Here is a 17,148-nt window from a genome sequence, read left to right as displayed (position 1 = left end):
GACAGGTTGGCAATTTGGCCATGCATTTTCTTTTTGATTTACACCATGTTCGGGGGGCGCTCCGACGGCGTGTCCGCGTTCCATGGCCCATCTTTCCTCGACTCCTCGTCATCCACCCAGTCCCTGTCAGGGCGCCCGCGCCCCCTTCCCTCTCGTGACTGATCCCCATCCAGCCGCAGCCTGTCCCGCGGCAGGTCACAAAGTCCACGCCCTCTTCTGTCAAGGTGCAGATTGGGGTGACAGACGGCCCGCTAATCTTCTTTTCTTTTTCTCTCTCTTTTTTTCTTTCTCTTTTTTTGTCCCCTCCCTTTCTTGCTTCCAACCTGCTGGTGTGTGTGTGACCATTATCGTTTGCTCATGGTTCGAGTGAAGCACAAGTCCACCCTGCTGGCGCTTTGTGCTTCGTTTCGACCAGCAGCCACCCATCACCCATCCATCCATCATCGACCCAACACTTGGCCTTCCCCACGCGCACAAAGCACACACCACACACCACACACCACACATGAACCCCATGTGTTCCCCTGCCCTCACACATGCATGCTAACTTTGCCTCCCCTTTCGCTCGAGATCCCGCGACTCAGGAGGGGGATAGCAGTGTGGGCCAGAGCCTACGAAATGTGTCTCTACTCGACTGCTTTCATTTCTTGCCTTTTTTTCTTGCCTTTTTTATCGTGAGGGCTACATCTCCCATGGACACTTGATAGGCTCCATCGCCATCCCTGCCGTCCGCTCGATTCTCTTTGTCCTCCGTCCCATCCGTTTACGCCAGCTTGCAGGGCGCACCCACTCTCCCAATTTATCAGGTCCCCCCGCAGACAAACCAGTTCTCCGTGGCTCGCAAACGCGCGGGCCGGCTCAAACACTCCTCGGTGGCCGTACCTGTGACAAACAGCCGCAACCCTTGCTCCTTCCAGGTAGCCTTTCGAGCACGATTGGATCGGTTGCATGCGGCGTGGTTGCTTGCTTGCTGCATTCCCCTAGAAGTGGGATCCAATGCCGTGCCCGATAAGCCTAGGGCGGCAAATTGGGAAAAAGCTCATGGCCCTGCTCCCGGCCCGGTTTCGACTCGCGTGGGCTTATTTGGTTGTTTCCATAGCGCCGCCGTATTTTGGGCCTTTGTGTGATAAAGTTAAAGATTGCTGGACACCATGATGGACGAGAATTGTGATGTTGATGAGCATGTCCACGAACATGCGAGCTGAGAAGTGGGATGGTCGTCAATTATCCTTGTGGCATGTGCCAGTTGCGGATGTCCAGGGCGAGGATTGATCTGCACCCACTTCTAGGTATCACCGTAACACCATGCCAAACGTCTCAAGTCCCCAAAACCAAAGCGAAGTCGAACCCGTATTTTCTTTTGCCTGCTAGTGTTATCATGATTCTGTCGTCTGCCCTCTGCCTGTTAGAAAGCATCATAGTGGGAATAGACAACTTCCACTCCATGTCCTACATGCCCTAGAGTGGATCACCACCGTGACGAGTCTCCATACCAAGCAACAGACTCCCCTCTGGGTCTATAAGCGATCCAAATAGGCGGCAGGTCCGTGGTTGGACGAGTAGCTCAGCGGTAGAGCAACGGATTGCAGATCCGTAGGTCTTGGGTTCGATCCCCAATTCGTCCTTTTTGCGCATTTGCACCAAGAGAGCTGTGGTTTGTGCGTGCCTGAATTCTTCTGGTGTTTTCCTTGATCGATACCTTTCCCACGTTGAGATGCGTTGCTATTTTGAGCTTCCATAAGCTCGCTAGCCATTTGTTTTTGTTTTTGTTTTTGTTTTGCTTGACTGTTGTTCTAATCTAAACACAATGGGCCCTCGCTACAAATTACGCGCACATATTCTACTCTTCGCCGACTACGGAATCCTTCTCGACCGCCACTGACATCAGGTGATCCCATTCCTCCTGGGAAACGTTGCTGACGCTTAGGCGGGTCTGTTTAAGCATTTGCATATTCTGCAGCGGCTTGCCCGGCCCACCCATCTCGCGCAGCTCCTTGAGTGTGATACTGCTCGCGAACTTGCTCCGGAATACGACGTGCACGACGCTCCATTTGGGGTCCGAAGGCTTCGAAGACTTGTCGTAGTACGGAGCTTTGGGATCGTGCGCCGTCACTGGATAAGCGGTGAATGGCTGCTGGTTAGGTGCCGACTGGGCGATATATACCGAGGTAGTAGTGAGCAGTAGAAAACTCACGATCGGGTGAATGCTCTTGAGCCACCTCCATGGTGCCCACAATGCCGGGCTCCTTGCAGTTGGAGTGATAGAAGAAAGCCAGGTCGCCTTTTTTCATGGCCCTTAGATTGTTGCGAGCTGTGATGTGCCTCGTTCATTGGTCAGACTGGTCTGTGCCCTGGGCGGCCAAGAAAGCATTCGAGACGTACCAACATAGTTCCGGATACCATCCCATGGCTCTGGTACTGTCTTCGATGCGAGGTCGTCGATGGAAAAGCTAACATCGTGGCCATTCTCGAGCCGCGTCTCGGGCTCGGCCTTCATCAACCAGTACCGCCTCTCCTCTCGGTCTGCCGTTCCCTGGGTTTCAGTGCCGCCATTTGACGACGCGTCTTTTTTCTCGGCGGCCGAGGACGGCTTCGCCTGCGTTCTACTGGCCGTGCTGCTTTTCTTCTGCGGCGATGTCAGTGCACGTAATTTTTTCTTCTCCCATTCCTCAGGACGTCCACTTCTTACAGCGGCTGAGCCGGTTTTCTTGCTGGGCTTCTTCTCGTCGGCCGGCAGCGGGTCCGCGCCTTTCAGACGCCTCGAGGATCGGCGAGGCGCGGCTGCGTCGGCGTCTGCCGCGCCGTCTGTGATGGCGCTCGACTTGCGCTTAGGCGCCATGGTTTCTATCACCGGCCTGGATCTGACCGTGAGGGTTCTCGAATGTTTACCCCTGACGGTTCGGAGGATGCGGGCTGGCGCGCGACACATCATCGTGGCTATCCTGGCTCAATCAAGCATTCACCGCACTGACCACCAAATTTCTTTGATGTCTAGCTTCCGCCCACCGCAATCATGATCAATTCTTGCGTAGCTCACAGTGGACTGCACTCGAACTTTTCCAGATCTACTTCCAACTACGCCTCGAACTTTGCAAATTTGATCAACCGTCTTGGAGAACACCACAAATCCACAATGTTTCAGTATTCTAGGAGTGTTTGCCTGCGTTAGTCTATTTCAGGGAAGCATCTAGGTGGTACTGAATTATCTGTTTTCATATTGTTCGCCAATGCGTGGTCCATTTCTATGCCTCAGGTGAAGTCGCATCTCAAGCCAGCACCAACCGATACGTCTGCACTTGGAAAGGCAATATTTGCAACTCAAATGCGTGGCCATCCGCAGTTATAGCCACCTCCTCTCCGTCGTCCTCGAGTATATTCGTCTTGAAAACGCCGGACAGCTTCCACCTCGTTTCCACTTTCCCGACGCCGTAGCCGCCGAGGCTGTCGTACACCCTGATGATAACGGACTTGGTGCCCGCTGGCCGCCGCGCCGGTAGGTCCCCACGGCTAACATCCGCATCGTCCTCGCCACGCTTGATAGTATCCAGGACGAGGTTGTCGTCGCCGGTGAGCGCGATGGGAGACTTTCCCAAGACGGCGGCAGCGCCAGCATTTGGCCCCTCGGTCGTTGCGGGGCTCGAGGGCGCATCGTTGGGTGCATTTCGCAGCGTTACCAGCTTGAGCGGGTTGTTGAAGTTGAAAGCCGCGCGTACTGTCTCGGACCCGAGACGACCACGGTGAGGCATTATGGCCCAGCGTATCGCGTGCCTGCCCATGTCTGCTGTCTCGTCTGGGGCCTTGGGGCTGCGGAGGAGGCTGAGGCGCATGACGCTGCCCGCGGTCGAGAACCCGTACTTGCAATCGTTCAGGATGGACACGCCGTACCCATGCTCCGAGAGGTCGGCAAACTTGTGCGAGCAGACCTCGAACTTGGCCACGTCCCACCTGTTTACAATGGTTAGGTGCCGGATCTGGAGTAAGTGCGGGATCAAGTCATGAGGAGGAGGACAGGAGAACGAACGAGGTGTTGTAGTGCGTTGGTCTGGTAACCACTCCAAACTGCGTTTCGTACGACGCCTCGATGCTGCGAACGGCGACTGGTATCTCGGCCTTGAGAAACTTGTGCGTTTCGTGCCAGTTGACTTCTGCCTGGCATTCCACGTAGGGGTGATTCCCCTCACCGCCGAGGCTGGCCGAAAGCGATATCACCACACGCGCCGAGCTCAGCTCGCTGATGCGCATCTCGACAACGACGCTGGCGCGGTGCGGGCCGTTCTCCAGAATGGAGGCGGTCGCGGCAACGCTGCCCTGGAGCTCACGTCGCGTGTCCAGGTGGAACACCTCGGTGTCCCACGCCTGCCAGTAAATCGGCGCGTCGTCAAATATCACCAGGCGGGCGGGGCCGGAGAGAGCTTCTCGCCTTGCGCGTTTGTCGTAGACCGACGTGATTGCGTCCTTCGCCACGGTCGCGCGCAGGTCCTCGTTCTCGAGCTCAAAGACCCCTGGCGAGACCTCCCTCAAGGATGCCCCTTTTTGCCCCTCGGCCACGGCGAACTCCTGAACGGGCAAGAGATTGCCCCTACCCCGAGCTACGGCCTCTGTCCCGTCGGCGGTCCTGACGAGCTCGGCTCGCGGCCAAGGCGCCGTGCTCACTGCCATTGCGGGTGCGCTACTTTCTTTCTCTCCAGGGATGGCAAGTCCGAGAGCGGAACACGCGTCCTGGAGCAGTCGCGACCCGGTTTGTTGGACTTTTGCATACACCTGATGGGGTCTGGTCAGTAATCGGATCGTGGCTCTTCTGATGGGTAATTGCTGTTGATATGGTCTTACCTTGTCAGAGTCATCATAGCACATCTGTATTGAGGTCCCAGGAAGGCAGTCATGAAACTGGCATAGCAGCACCCCTTGCCACATCTCGTCTAGCTCCGCCGTCGGGTACTTATACGTAGAGTCCTCGATGGAGGCGATGGTCGTGAGGAGTTCAATATCCCGCAAAAGGAATTCGGACCGTCTGTTTCCCAGTTTTGTTCTCGCTTGGGTAGTGTACACTCCGCGGTGTAGCTCAAAGTAAAGTTCCCCGGTCCACGTCGGTAGATTGCCAGCTTTGGCTTGTAGGCGGTCAAAGAAGTCATCGACAGTTTTGCCCAGATGAACGTGTGGTATCTGTCCGGTTCTGTCAGCTAGGCCTCGCAGCCGGCGCAGTCGTTCAAGCTGTTTCCAGGTTGGCCCTCCACCGCCGTCGCCTTTGCCGAAAACGAGTAGGGAAGTGTCGTCATGGTCGAGCGTTTTGTGCTTGGAGACACTGCGCTTGACCTCGGCCAGGTTGGCGTGGGCCTATGGTATAATCAGTATTTGTGGGTTCCCTCCACGACATTTCTCCTGAAGATGTCATGAGAAGCGGTAAGTACGCACGCAATAAGTATTGGCAGGCGACATGTGTGTGAGAACCTGACTTCCGTCAAGCCCAGCCCTGTTGTTTTACCCCTTCTGTCAGCAAGACTGGTCGATAACCTTCGAAGGCGATAGAATAACCGACCAGTTGAAGGATGTGTGAGGGAACTCGTTAATACTGTTGAAACATATCTTCTGGGCAAAAAATCTGTCCATGCCGGCCTGGCGACACAACTGCGGGATCTGACTAGGCTGGCCGAATGTGTCCGGGAGCCAGCTTGTTCTTGAGCGGCAGCCAAACTCGCTTTCGAAAAAGCGTTGACCGTAAAGGAACTGCCTGATAAGCGACTCTCCACTGGGCATGTTGGTATCGTGCTCAACCCAGCTCCCACCGATGGGGTGGAAACGCCCCTCTTTCACCTTGACCTTGACCCTTTCAAAGGTTGCTGGATAGTCTTGCTTTAGCCATTGGAATTGCTGGGCTTGCGAACAGGCAAAATGGAGCTCTGGGTAGCGATCCATGAGATCGCACTGGTTACTCCATGACCTAGGTAGGTTTGGAACTTGGTTGGTACGGTCTCTCCTGGTAGAGTCACACGTGATGACATACCTCGCGACTTTCCGCCGGGTTTCGGCCCAAGGCCACAGCCAACATGTGTCAATATGACAATGTCCTATAGCAATGACGTTCGCTTCTCTCCCACCCGAGGGGTTATAAACCTGCTCCGAATCCACCTTGTCGCCCAGATAAGACGTCGCCAGCCTTCTGCACTCAACCACAGACGCCTTGTCGCCCGCGCTGAACGCGTCCATGATACGACTCGCCACGTTGAGCGCCTCTCGTTGCTCCCAGGATTCCGGATCCAGCTCGGCCACGGCCTGGGTGATGACGTGCATATCCGAGTACAGCCGGCGCGCGGGCAGGAACACAGAAACCAACTCCGCCTTGGCCAGCACGAAGCGCTTGTTCGGGTCCGGGGGCAGGATCGAATCGCCGCCGCCATCTCCGTTGGCCTTGAAGACGGGGTTGTCGCCCGGCGCGTTGCCAAACATGGCGTTGCAGGCCATCTCGACGTAGACGACGTGCGCCTCGCCGTCCCGGAAGGGCACCACCCACTCGGCCCGGTCCCCGCGGCCCGTCAGGCCGTGCAGGATGTCGCCCGAGGCCGACCACACGGTACCCTCGTTCCCGGCGTCCCAGCGCAGCTCGACGTGCTCGGCGGCCCGCAGCTCGGCCGGCAGCGCCATCTCGAGGCGGAACCAGTGCGTGGACCACGACGGCCCGAAGGAGTCGCCCACCCGGGCCTCGCGGTACCGGTTGGCCGGGCCCGTCGCCTCGGCGAAGGTCGGGCGCGTGAGGCCAAGGCAGCTCCAGACGGAGATGCGGAGGTGAGGCGGCCCCGCAAAGACGTGATCGTGCAGCATGCTTCGTTTCCGGGTATGGTTAGCTCATCGCGCCGTGCTTGTATCTGCGGCGCTGCTGTGGGCGGAACTCACGACGTGATGTTGAATTTTTGCCACGCTCCGCCCTCTGACAAGAAGTTCGGCAACCGCATCTCGTATAGTCGATTCACCCTCTTTCCCACCGGCCCCAAAGCCCGCAGGGGATATGGGCTTCCTTCTCCGCAGTCCCCATCATGGGAAGTGTTTCCACCACACATTGTGTTCCGGCAACGACACGTCAGGTCACTATTGCCCCCTGAGAACTAGGCACTCAAGTAGTAGCCTTGCGTATTCCCGAAAGCTCATCCGGCTCCCTTGAGGCTAGGAATAGTGTCTGGGTGCGGGGCAGAGGAAATCGGAGGAAGGACACGGCTCGTGGTCGTGGAGCAAGTCGGAGCCCAACCCCTGAGACGAACTTCTGCCCCCCTCTCCATGGATACCCCGGATTCGGGGGGCTAGAGGGCACTGTCGAAGGGTGGGCCTCAGCCAGTTCGTCACGAGTGCGCGAGTGGAGTCGTCTACCCCAGCCCGGAAGACGGGGACCCCAACTTCCCCGAGTCAAGCAACGTGAGGTGCCTGCATTGATTTGAATGTTGGCTGTGGACTTTTCTTGAAAGCGCCTGGCGGGCTCCATCAGCTCGACCGTGTTTTCGGACCTTTTGCCATCGCACAGGGCCCGTAAGGGAGTCTTCTCCAGATGGTACCCGCTTCGTGTCCCTGACCTCGGTCGTCTAGCCGAGGGCCGTTGGTCCCAGGCAAACGATCGCTCCAGTGAGCCAATCTCCGGGATGCGACCTTAACACAGCAACTATGACGGACGCAGCCCTTGCTGGGATTTCCCTATATAGCGGGCCTGGACGCGTTCCTGGGCACTCGATGGGCGTCTTCCTCCGCGCCATGAGTCTTTCGTCGTCTGGAACCCATCGAGTGATACCTTTCCTAGCGCTCGCTAGGGGACCAGAAGTACCATGGAAAAGAAGGAGATGGTCGAGGCGGTGCCCGAGACGTTTGAGGATGTCGAGACCTCCAAGCCACGCGCCCAAGGCGACCTTGTCGACTCCGAAGTCGCCAAATACGCCAGCGATGCACCCATCGACATCGACGAGCCGACCAACAAGCGCCTCAAGCGCATGATCGACATGCGGGTGCTTTCAGTCATGGTCGTCACCTACCTGATCCAGGCTCTGGACAAGGGCACCATGTCTGTAAGTCGCACTCCCTCTCGACTGGGGAAGTGTGAGGCTCTGCCACAGGAAAGCTGACCACAAAGCATCAGTACGCGAGCATAATGGGCATCATCGAGGACACCAAGCTTCAAGGCCAGGAGTACTCGTGGCTGACCACCATCATCTACGTCGTTATCCTCTGCGTGGAGTACCCGGAGAACTACATCCTCACCAGGGTCCCTATCGCGAAATGGTTGGGCTTAAACATTCTTTTATGGGGTGTCACCCTGGCTCTCCACGCAATGTCCCGCAACTTCACCACCCTGATCATCCTCCGTGGATTCCTGGGCGCCTTTGAGGCCGTCTGCCAGCCCTGCTTCGTCCTGCTGTCTTCCATCTGGTACAAGCGCGAGGAGCAGGCCACGACGGTGATTCTGTGGTACATGATGGTGCGTACACCGGTTCCTATAATCGAGCCCATTCTGCATGGGTCCCAGAGAGCTTAAAGACTGACCGCGCGGCTTCTTCTACAGAATGGCCTTCAACAGCTTATTGGTGGCCTGCTTGCCATGGCCTTCTCCTTCATCCCGGCCGGAAGCCCCATTTCTAGCTGGCAAGGCCTGTTCATGACCTACGGTGTTTTGACCGTCTTTTGGGGTGCCTTTGTCGTCTGGTGGATGCCCGACTCGCCCATGAAGGCCAAGTGCTTCAGCGAGGAGGACAAGAAGTTGATGGTCGAGCGAGTCCGCGACAACCGCACTGGCCTCCAGAACCGCGTCTTCCGGCGGGAGCAGCTGTTCGAGGCGCTCAAGGACCCGCAGGTCTGGGGCTTCGCTCTGATCCAAATCTTCACGACCCTCCCGTCCGGCGGCCTCGGCGCCTTCTCCAACATCATCATCAAGTCGTTCGGCTTCAAGGTCTGGGAGACGCAGCTCCTCCAGTCTGTCTCGGGCATCGTGCAGATCACCGTCATGCTCTCGGCTGTCTACCTCGATCGGCGGTTCAAGCAGACGATTCTGGTCATGATGGCATCCATCGCTCCCACCATCGCCGGCGTGGTTGTGCTCATGGCGGTGCCTTTTGAACCCAGCAAGAGAGTTGGTCTGCTCCTGAGGTGCGTCTGCTGCTCCCCATCCTCGACTTCTGGTCAAACCTTCCGACTATATTAGTGCTGACCCATGACACGACCGACCCTACAGTTACTACATCATGATCTCCTTCTGGGCTTGCAGTGGCCTCGCCCTGTCTCTGGTTACGCGCAATGTCGCGGGCCAGACCAAGAAGAGCGTCGTGATTGCTTCCAACTTCATCTGGTGGGCGGTTGGCAACAGCATCGGCCCCCAGGTCTTCCGGTCCCAGGACGCGCCGCGCTACTTCCTTGCCCTCTCTATCATTGTGGCCTGCTTCGTCCTGCTGGTGATCACTCTCTTTGCGCTGCGCACCTGGTTAGTATAACAAGGCGTGGAGACACTACTGGTTTTCTCTTCCGCTCTCTTGGGCTCTGCTAATTCGGTCATTTTCAGGTACATTTTGCAAAACAAGAGCCGCGATCGCCAGATTGCCAGCGGAGAAGCTGTTGCGTCAGTCGCACAGTTCGAGGACATTACGGATAGGGTGAGAAGCCCCAACCACACGACTTCTAAAACCCACACTCACTTTTTGATGCTAACCTCTTGTCACCTCTATAGGAAAACGTCAATTTCCGCTATGTGTACTAAATCCGATGTTTTGGCTGCGTTGATGTCATACAATGGATATCCGTGCGTGTGGGAGAATGGCACACCACCAGAATACCTAGGTACCTGCCTAGATAGTTATTTCCCTTTAAATATGGACAATGAGAACCAGCTTTGAAATGGTATCTACACTGGTGATGGGAACAAGCATTCCAAGCTTTCGCCATGGCACACCCAAGCTTGCGCCCAGCCGGTTCTAGCTCGGCGGCACAGCCTTGGGATCCTCATCACGGCTTCCTTTGTTTTTCCCCACACCCCAATTTCTCCTCCGGGGTAGTCCCGACTGATCCATAATCCCTGGCGATTTCTCCGCGTGGCTCCTAATCGGTGATCGGTTAGAAGACCGAGCTCCATGTGAGAGGGGAAAAGGTGGAAACCAATTCAGATTGGGGAGGAATCTCCGACCGAGACCACACACACAATCTCGGAGATTTTGGCCTGAATGTTTGGCCTCAACCGGACTATTTCCGGCTGGAAAAGATGGAGAGTGTGCGTATCTTGCTCTGGGTCTGTCGGACTCTAGTAAATCGAGCTTGCTGAAGAAGAAACTATCGACTAGCCGGCATCATGGCCCAACACCAGTTCGTCGGGTTTGACGCGTCCGCTGACCTGGGTCTGCTGGACCTGACCAACGTCATCATCTTCACAGATGGCACCGACTTCCCCGGTGTCCTCCTCGCCGCTTCAAATCTTTGCCAGGACTTCTCGCGAGTCACCGGCGCACCCCCGCGCCCTCTGCATGTGTTCCAGCACTCACTGTCCCCTTCGCCACCTCCATCCTCTACCCCAGCAGAAGGAGCCTCTGCAGAACATGCCGTTATTGTTGGGAGCCTGCAGAGCCCTTTGATTCGGTCCCTAAGCGAGAGGCTGGGATTCGATCGTCTGCTCGGAAAGTGGGAGGCCTTCCAGACCGCTGTCCTCGCCGATCCGTTCCCTGGCTGCGCCAAGGCCCTCGTCATTGCTGGCAGCGACAAAAGGGGTGCCATATACGGATGTTACACCCTCTCCGAGCAAATCGGGGTCTCGCCGTATGTGGCTAGGGAAACATCTTTTAGACTGTTTGCTATACACTACCTTCTGCTGACAATGGCGAAGATGGTATTTCTGGGCAGATATTCCTCCTCTCAGGCGCTCCAAGATATTTGCGCTGCCAGTAGTCACATCGCAAGGGGAGCCCTCTGTCGCATATCGCGGAGCCTTTCTCAACGACGAGAGTCCCTGTGTAGGTGACGTTGCTGTAACATGTGACACGGGGGTATAGTTTAACGAGGCAGTAGCTGACGCTAGATTTACTTAGCTCACGGGTTGGGTACTGCAAAAGTATGGCGGCTACAACTCCAAGTTCTACAGGACGGTTTATGAGCTGCTCCTGCGACTGAAGGTGAATTGCATTCTTGATATCTGATCGCAACATCGATAGAGCTCCTTGCTGACTCCATAATCCTCGCCACGCTAGGCCAAGTAAGAGCCAAAATGACCAGCGGCATTCGTCCTATAGCACAGGACTAGCTGACTAACCGGACAATAGCTTCTTGTGGCCAGCAATGTGGCCTGGCTATCCCAACCCAGGGGCTATCTTTTTCACCGACGACCCCGAAAATGCGAGGCTCGCTGATGAGATGGGTATTGTTATCTCTACCTCGCATCATGAGCCAATGCAACGTGCGACGAGCGAGTGGGTATGTCATGCCTTGGGGTCTGTATCTCGTCTGGCTGTGACGAACCCTTGCTTCAATGGCGCTTGATGCTATAAAGCAGGTGTCGCTGACATGAGGGACTAGTTCGCCGAGAACCCTGACGGCAGCTGGGACTGGCTTACCAACTCCGAGAAGATAACTCGGTTCTTTGAAGAGGGCATCCGACGCGCAAAGTCTCTCGAAAGTTATGTGACGTTGGGCATGCGAGGCGAATACGACAGGGGAATGAAGGCGCCCGACCCAGCGGCGGTAGTCGCGGACGTTCTCCGCACCCAGAGGCGCATATTCAAGGAGGTCCATGGGCGAGAAGACGCTGTACCGCGTATGTGCTTAGCGTCTCATCTCGTCGGGAGGACCCTACACCAAACCAGAAACCTCTTTTCGCTAACTGATGGAGTTGAACCAACCCAGAGCTCCTCGCTTTGTACAAAGAAGTGCAAACCCAGTTCGATAGTGGCAGACTTGGCGTTCCTGAAGATGTGACGCTGCTCTTCTCTGACGACAACTTTGGCTCCATCCGGCGTCTCCCGACGGGTGAGGAGATGAAGAGAAAAGGCGGCGCAGGGGTCTGTAGCCACCCCTCGCATGATGGTGATTTACACTTTGCGTGGCATAAAATACTGACAAACAGGGCGCCTTTAGATATATTACCACTTCGAATACGTTGGGCATCCCCGGAGCTACAAGTGGATCAATCCCAACGGTCTTGTATGTGAAATCGCGTCCTGGTTTTCTGCGTTATGCCTGCTGGACCAGAGGGTATGGTTTAGACAGCATCTCGGGATTTTATCATCTGACCAAGGTAACGACTTCTAGGGAAAGATATGGCATCAGCTCAAGGAGGCGCATGCGAGATGCGCATCTCGGATCTGGGGTATAACTCTTGCCTTGGCCTGGTGCGCTAAACTCGGATTTTCCACTAACGGCCAGCACCAATCTTCCACTACTAGTGTTCAATATTGGCGACATCAAGCCGATGGAGCTTCCCCTGACGTTCGCCATGAAGCTTGCATGGGATATCAACTCCATCGCACCAGACGGCATCAAGTCATTCTACAGAGCGACCGCCGAGTCCTGGTTCGGCGGTGGCACAGCCCTAGCGCGAGACATCGCGGCAGCCTGGCATGGCTACGACCGGCTCGTGTCCCTGCGCCGACACGAACATATCGAGCCCACCACCTTCTCGCTGCTGCACTATGCTGAGGCAGAAGCCGTTTCTAAGCGGTGGGGTGAGCTGCTTGCGGTGGTGGAGGAGCTTCACGGTAGGGCGCAGGGCGAGGCCGAGAAGGCGGCCGTGTTCCAGCTAGTCCTCCACCCCATCAAGGCCTCGCAAATCTTCACCCTCTTGCAGATAACCCTCGCCCGCAACCAGAGTTTTGCGCGACAGCGACGCAATACAGCCAACGCAGTGGCCAAGAAAGTTCTCGAGCTGTTTGATGCCGATTTCACGCTTTCTGAGGAGGTAAGCTTTGGCGGAGGAACAATCCTCGTCCGGGAGCTCCTTTCGTATGTTCTCAAACACCTAGGATAGCCCCGTCACTGACATGAAAACGCAGTTCCACGATCTTCTGGGCGGTAAATGGAAGCACATCATGTCACAGCCCCATATGGGATACGGCGACACGTGGCATGCGCCATCTCGGGATATGATCTCTGGGATTTGCTATGTCCAGACAAGACAGGTATGCCGCGTTATCGGAAAGCTTTCTGCCTGGTTTTGTGACTCGGTGCTGACTCTTCTAGAATTCAAACCCGATCGTGGGCCAGATGGGGGTTGCGGTGGAAGGGCACGAAGGGGTGAGACCCGGGAGGATCAACGAAGAGTCCGAACGGACGCACCCCTCCCGAAGGGATCTCGTGCCGGGTGTCACTCTGGGGCCTATGACGCGCTACGGCCCCAGTAGCCGGTATTTTGACATCTTCACGCGAGGAACACTGGCAGTCCATTGGACGGCCGCGTGTGGGACCCATCCATGGGTTCGCCTCTCCCAGGTCGAAGGCTCGCTGGACCCGCGCTCCCATCTTCCAGAGCACGATGCCCGCGTCCAAATCACAATCGACTGGGACCGGGTCCCTGACGGCTTCGACGAGGAGGTCCTGATAGACGTGCGCTCGCGCGAGGGAGACTTTGAGCAGATACACCTCCCCATCAGCGGCCGGCGACTCCCCGCGTCCTTCAAGGGTGGCTTCGTCGAGGCGGACGGCCACGTTTCCATGCCCGCGACAGCCGCGCGTCAGCCTCTGCCGGCGGACTATCAGCTGCTTCCCGACATGGGTCGGACTGTTGAAGGTGCGGTCGCGCTGTCGACCAGGGGCTGTTCTATCCCGCCGACTCCTTCCGACACCGCAAGCGCTGCTCTCGAGTACAAGGTCTATGTGTTCTCGGGGTCTTCCCCCTCTCTTCCCGCCCTGCTCCTTTACTTCAACATGACGCTGGAGCTCGACCCCGCGCACCCCATGTCGTACGCCGTGCAGGTTGATGACGGCCCCGTGGGGGAGGCGCACAGGCTGCTGCCGCAGGGGGCGGACGCGGTGGCGAGGGCGAGCAGCGGCGATCTGCCCGAGGGGTGGCGGGAGGCTGTGCAGGACTGCATGTGGCTCCGGCGCCATCAGCTGGACAAGCTGCAGCCTGGGGAACACACGGTTCGCATTTGGCTCAGGCACTCGAATCTGGTGCTGGAAAAGGTTGTCGTTGACCTCGGCGGTGTCAAACCCAGCTATCTGGGGCCGCCGGCTAGCCAATACATTGGATAGGGAGGAAGGAAGGCTATTCGCGACGTTACCTCGCTCGCGTGTCGCGGGTTTAGAATGTCCCGAGGTTGCGTTGCTCCGTCGAATTTATTAGGTAGTCTCCATGTCTCGTGCATGACGGGCCTCAGCAAGATCGGCTTACGAGTCGGCCGACCGTGGAGCTAGTGTGGAAAGCGAGTGCGAAGCCTCGAACGAATGCCAGGGCTGCCAATCAACGTCCACTGCACTATCCCATGTGCTTAGCCACACCAGCAACAACTTCCGAGTGCGAGGATAGACACGCGCGTCTCGAAACGGGCGGTGCGCGCATCCGTCCAATAGAATAGACAACTCAATAATCAAGCGTGCTGGGGTCTACCGGCCATAAAAGCCGCCATTCTTGCCACGGCCTGCCAGCCCGTGCTTCTCAATGCTCGTCAGACTGCCCTCCTCACATCTACTTCTAACCGGCTTCTTTGTGATCTTCCCTAGAACGATATTATTTGTGCATTCTCTCAAACCTTCGTCACGCTGCCGCTGCAATGTGCCCAAGGTCTTGTCGTCGTCGGCAACAGATGGCCAGCCGGCCATTCGGCCCTCGTTGTCACCGTAAACGACGGCACGACGCCATCCTCGATGCAGAGCCCTCCCAGCAGCAGCAGCAGCAGCAGCAGCAGCAAGCGTTTTCTCCGGTGTATACCGGATTAGTGAGCAGACTTGTTACCGCCGCCACGGCAGCGACACCGGCGGTGTCCCCAGCTTCCCGGACCGTCAGCGAACAACACCACTCGCTTGGACCTCCTCCGGCTTACACACCCAGCAGCGGGGGTATTCTTACACCCCCCACGCCATACGGAAAGGACGACAGGGGCCCTGGGTCGTCGCTTGGAGGCTCAAACTATCACCAATATGCCGACTCGGACGATAAGAAATGGTTGGCAGCGCAGGAAGAGAGGCAAGGCGAGGATGGTATTCCGCCGAAGCGAAAGTCTGCACTCAGCCATTTCGCGCATCTATTCAGCTCCTCGACGGGGGACCGCAAGGGAGACATGGGCAAAAATGCAACTGTCTGAGCGTACCAAATTGTATTTCTGGAATCGTCAGCGAAATGGTGACGGCAATGGGGACGTTGCTCAGGCTGGTCAGTGTAGGGGTAGCAAAGCCACGTGGTGTGCAATGTAACTTGACCACATCCTTCATCAATCTTTGGTATCTCCACTTCAGGCCGAGTTCGGCCATTGTTTCCAGCCAATAATGACTTTAGGGGACAGACAGAAGATGACGCGGATTCCTGGACAAAGGGGTGATGCGTGAAAGAAATTACAAGTGATATGTTTGGCATCAAGCCCGAAGCAGGTTGGGCCTGTATATAACGGCGATAGCATCTCTGTTCGAAGGCAGAACTCTACATCCTCCAAACGCTCCACACGCTTCACGCACTTCCACAGGAACCATCTCTGAGAGCTCTTGCTTGGATTGCAAACCCGACGGCACTGACAAGATGTTCGGCCTAGAGCCAACATTTGGGTTCGCAATCCTCTTCAAACATGCCGAAGCGAACACGCTGTTTGTTCAAGAAGAGGAGCCGTGCTGGCCTTATTTCGTCCAGAGTGTCGTCAACTACCAGGTTGGCAACCCTCTGGGCCACGTCCTAACTAGGTTCGCGATCAGGACGGACCGTCCCGACACAGCCGCGGCGCACACCACTGGTCGTAGAGTTGCTCAGGCGGTGTACAATAGCCTGACACCCGCGCGGCAGGAGGAGATCTGGCGGCGAACCATTGGCCAGGATCCTGGTGCCTTCGCTCGTTTCGATGGCCGAGTGCCCAATCTCAACTGGCCGCTGACGCGCAAGGACGACGAGGGATCGATGTACTTCCCGCACTATAATATAGGAACCCTTTCGGCTTTCATTACGAGCTTCAAGGCAACCGGGACTCGTTTGCCTAGGACGTTGGTGTTGAGATTTTTGGTGGAAATGATGGAGGCGCTGGAAGCCGTGCACGGAGCCTGCGAGGGGCTCTGGGGCTCTGTGATATTCCCAAGGCTCTGTCTCCCGATAACATATGGGTGCATCGGCACTTCAACACCTACGATCGGCATTGTTCCTTCTACCTGGGACCGGGCTGTAGTGGCTGGGATGACGGGGGGCGGCGGGGGTATCATCCTCGCCATTGGGATATCATGAACTTGTTCAAGCTGACGGCCGGGCTACTAGCGCTCCCTGATACCCTGGGAGACGGCGAGGACGTGTTCGCCGGGGTGTTCACCGAGCTACAGACTAGCCCTGATGATGACCTCGTGTTGGGGACGCTGTCGTATATCATTTCCAAGCTGATTCGCCTCAATGCTAACTTCCTCCAGCAAGACGACGCTGGATCAGTCCAGGAAATCGTATACCCCAAGCTCGGCAACTTGGCCGCTATTGGCCGCATGCTCCTGGACAGGGAAGGCGCCAAGAACGTGCAATACGGCATTGTCCTCGCACCGAGAAGGAACGACCTCGCGAGCATGACCCCGAGGATCTACAAGACCGCCGCCGAGGCCTGGGCCGCCAGCGAGGCTCTGGGAGGCCAGAACGCTATCGCGTGCGTCTCGACCAACCCGGTGGTCATATACGAGTCGGAGACGGACAAGGGGGCTTGGTCCTAGACGGGGGAGGAGGTCATCGACAGAGCCAAGAGGAGATATTTGCTGATGAGTAAGAGTCCGCCCCGTACGGGTCCGCCCTCGTACGAGCCCTAGCCCGAGGTGGCAGTCAGTGTCCGCGACGGCCTCGGGCCGCTATCCCAGATTCGTCTTGCCCCATGACTTTCGGAGTGACTCCATCAGCGACGCGGAGGACTCGGACTGAAATGGACGGCAACCGCGAGAGCTGAGGCGCTAGTCAATATTGGCCCGGGAGGCGTAGCTACGGCCGCATCTTCGGCCACTACACAACATCACAGTACTTTTTTTACACACCGGCAAGGCTTACAGAATGAT

The 17,148-nt window shown here is 56.9% G+C and overlaps 6 protein-coding genes and 1 non-coding gene across 7 annotated transcripts; 5 read left to right on the top strand and 2 right to left on the bottom strand.

The window, feature by feature from the left end:
* Nucleotides 1-1,553: 1,553 nt before the first annotated feature.
* On the top strand, nucleotides 1,554-1,625 carry GGTG_20120. The gene has a single exon. It is a non-coding gene; the product is annotated as a tRNA-Cys (tRNA).
* A 24-nt stretch (nucleotides 1,626-1,649) lies between these two features.
* On the bottom strand, nucleotides 1,650-3,002 carry GGTG_05574 (thymocyte nuclear protein 1). Its single transcript, XM_009223377.1, has 4 exons — nucleotides 2,690-3,002; nucleotides 2,383-2,626; nucleotides 2,195-2,311; nucleotides 1,650-2,112 (listed from the first exon to the last, which is right to left on the bottom strand). The coding sequence occupies exons 1-4, from the start codon at nucleotides 2,930-2,932 to the stop codon at nucleotides 1,841-1,843; spliced, it is 876 nt and encodes a 291-aa protein (XP_009221641.1). The 5' UTR covers nucleotides 2,933-3,002; the 3' UTR covers nucleotides 1,650-1,840.
* Nucleotides 3,003-3,152: 150 nt separating this feature from the next.
* Nucleotides 3,153-7,052, bottom strand: GGTG_05573 (hypothetical protein; the record flags this gene model as incomplete). The annotated part of the gene is made up of 7 exons (XM_009223376.1): nucleotides 3,153-3,945; nucleotides 4,022-4,761; nucleotides 4,831-5,334; nucleotides 5,413-5,470; nucleotides 5,537-5,938; nucleotides 6,002-6,817; nucleotides 6,889-7,052. The coding sequence occupies 7 exons, from the start codon at nucleotides 7,050-7,052 to the stop codon at nucleotides 3,267-3,269; spliced, it is 3,363 nt and encodes a 1,120-aa protein (XP_009221640.1). The 3' UTR covers nucleotides 3,153-3,266.
* Nucleotides 7,053-7,724: 672 nt separating this feature from the next.
* GGTG_05572 (hypothetical protein) lies at nucleotides 7,725-9,848 on the top strand. The gene is made up of 6 exons (XM_009223375.1): nucleotides 7,725-8,039; nucleotides 8,111-8,449; nucleotides 8,534-9,114; nucleotides 9,200-9,445; nucleotides 9,524-9,614; nucleotides 9,689-9,848. The coding sequence occupies exons 1-6, from the start codon at nucleotides 7,803-7,805 to the stop codon at nucleotides 9,716-9,718; spliced, it is 1,524 nt and encodes a 507-aa protein (XP_009221639.1). The 5' UTR covers nucleotides 7,725-7,802; the 3' UTR covers nucleotides 9,719-9,848.
* Nucleotides 9,849-10,303: 455 nt separating this feature from the next.
* On the top strand, nucleotides 10,304-14,187 carry GGTG_05571 (hypothetical protein; the record flags this gene model as incomplete). Its single annotated transcript, XM_009223374.1, has 12 exons — nucleotides 10,304-10,764; nucleotides 10,832-10,958; nucleotides 11,034-11,117; nucleotides 11,193-11,197; nucleotides 11,265-11,415; nucleotides 11,518-11,755; nucleotides 11,845-11,999; nucleotides 12,076-12,141; nucleotides 12,250-12,307; nucleotides 12,384-12,895; nucleotides 12,990-13,115; nucleotides 13,177-14,187. The coding sequence occupies 12 exons, from the start codon at nucleotides 10,304-10,306 to the stop codon at nucleotides 14,185-14,187; spliced, it is 2,994 nt and encodes a 997-aa protein (XP_009221638.1).
* Nucleotides 14,188-14,358: 171 nt separating this feature from the next.
* GGTG_05570 (hypothetical protein) lies at nucleotides 14,359-15,585 on the top strand. The gene has a single exon (XM_009223373.1). The coding sequence runs from the start codon at nucleotides 14,706-14,708 to the stop codon at nucleotides 15,234-15,236; it is 531 nt and encodes a 176-aa protein (XP_009221637.1). The 5' UTR covers nucleotides 14,359-14,705; the 3' UTR covers nucleotides 15,237-15,585.
* A 762-nt stretch (nucleotides 15,586-16,347) lies between these two features.
* On the top strand, nucleotides 16,348-16,815 carry GGTG_05569 (hypothetical protein; the record flags this gene model as incomplete). Its single annotated transcript, XM_009223372.1, has 1 exon — nucleotides 16,348-16,815. The coding sequence occupies one exon, from the start codon at nucleotides 16,348-16,350 to the stop codon at nucleotides 16,813-16,815; it is 468 nt and encodes a 155-aa protein (XP_009221636.1).
* Nucleotides 16,816-17,148: the final 333 nt, after the last annotated feature.

The sequence above is a fragment of the Gaeumannomyces tritici genome (genome assembly GCF_000145635.1).
Source record: "Gaeumannomyces tritici R3-111a-1 unplaced genomic scaffold supercont2.3, whole genome shotgun sequence".
NCBI classification, from domain to species: Eukaryota; Fungi; Ascomycota; class Sordariomycetes; order Magnaporthales; family Magnaporthaceae; genus Gaeumannomyces; species Gaeumannomyces tritici.
The sequence above is the reverse complement of the archived record's forward strand: the minus strand, read 5'-3'. Positions and strand labels throughout refer to the sequence as shown.

Excerpts from the sequence above, each read along its gene's own strand:
- GGTG_05574 (XM_009223377.1), bottom strand. The coding sequence starts at position 2,932 with ATGATGTGTCGCGCGCCAGCCCGCATCCTCCGAACCGTCAGGGGTAAA. Across the intron at positions 2,627-2,689 it reads AGAAAACCGGCTCAGCCGCT|AAGAAAAGCAGCACGGCCAG; the intron begins GTAAGAAGTGGA and ends ACATCGCCGCAG. Across the intron at positions 2,113-2,194 it reads TCAAGAGCATTCACCCGATC|TGACGGCGCACGATCCCAAA; the intron begins GTGAGTTTTCTA and ends CCGCTTATCCAG.
- GGTG_05572 (XM_009223375.1), top strand. The coding sequence starts at position 7,803 with ATGGAAAAGAAGGAGATGGTCGAGGCGGTGCCCGAGACGTTTGAGGAT. Across the intron at positions 8,450-8,533 it reads TGATTCTGTGGTACATGATG|AATGGCCTTCAACAGCTTAT; the intron begins GTGCGTACACCG and ends CTTCTTCTACAG. Across the intron at positions 9,115-9,199 it reads AGAGTTGGTCTGCTCCTGAG|TTACTACATCATGATCTCCT; the intron begins GTGCGTCTGCTG and ends CCGACCCTACAG.
- GGTG_05570 (XM_009223373.1), top strand. The coding sequence starts at position 14,706 with ATGTGCCCAAGGTCTTGTCGTCGTCGGCAACAGATGGCCAGCCGGCCA.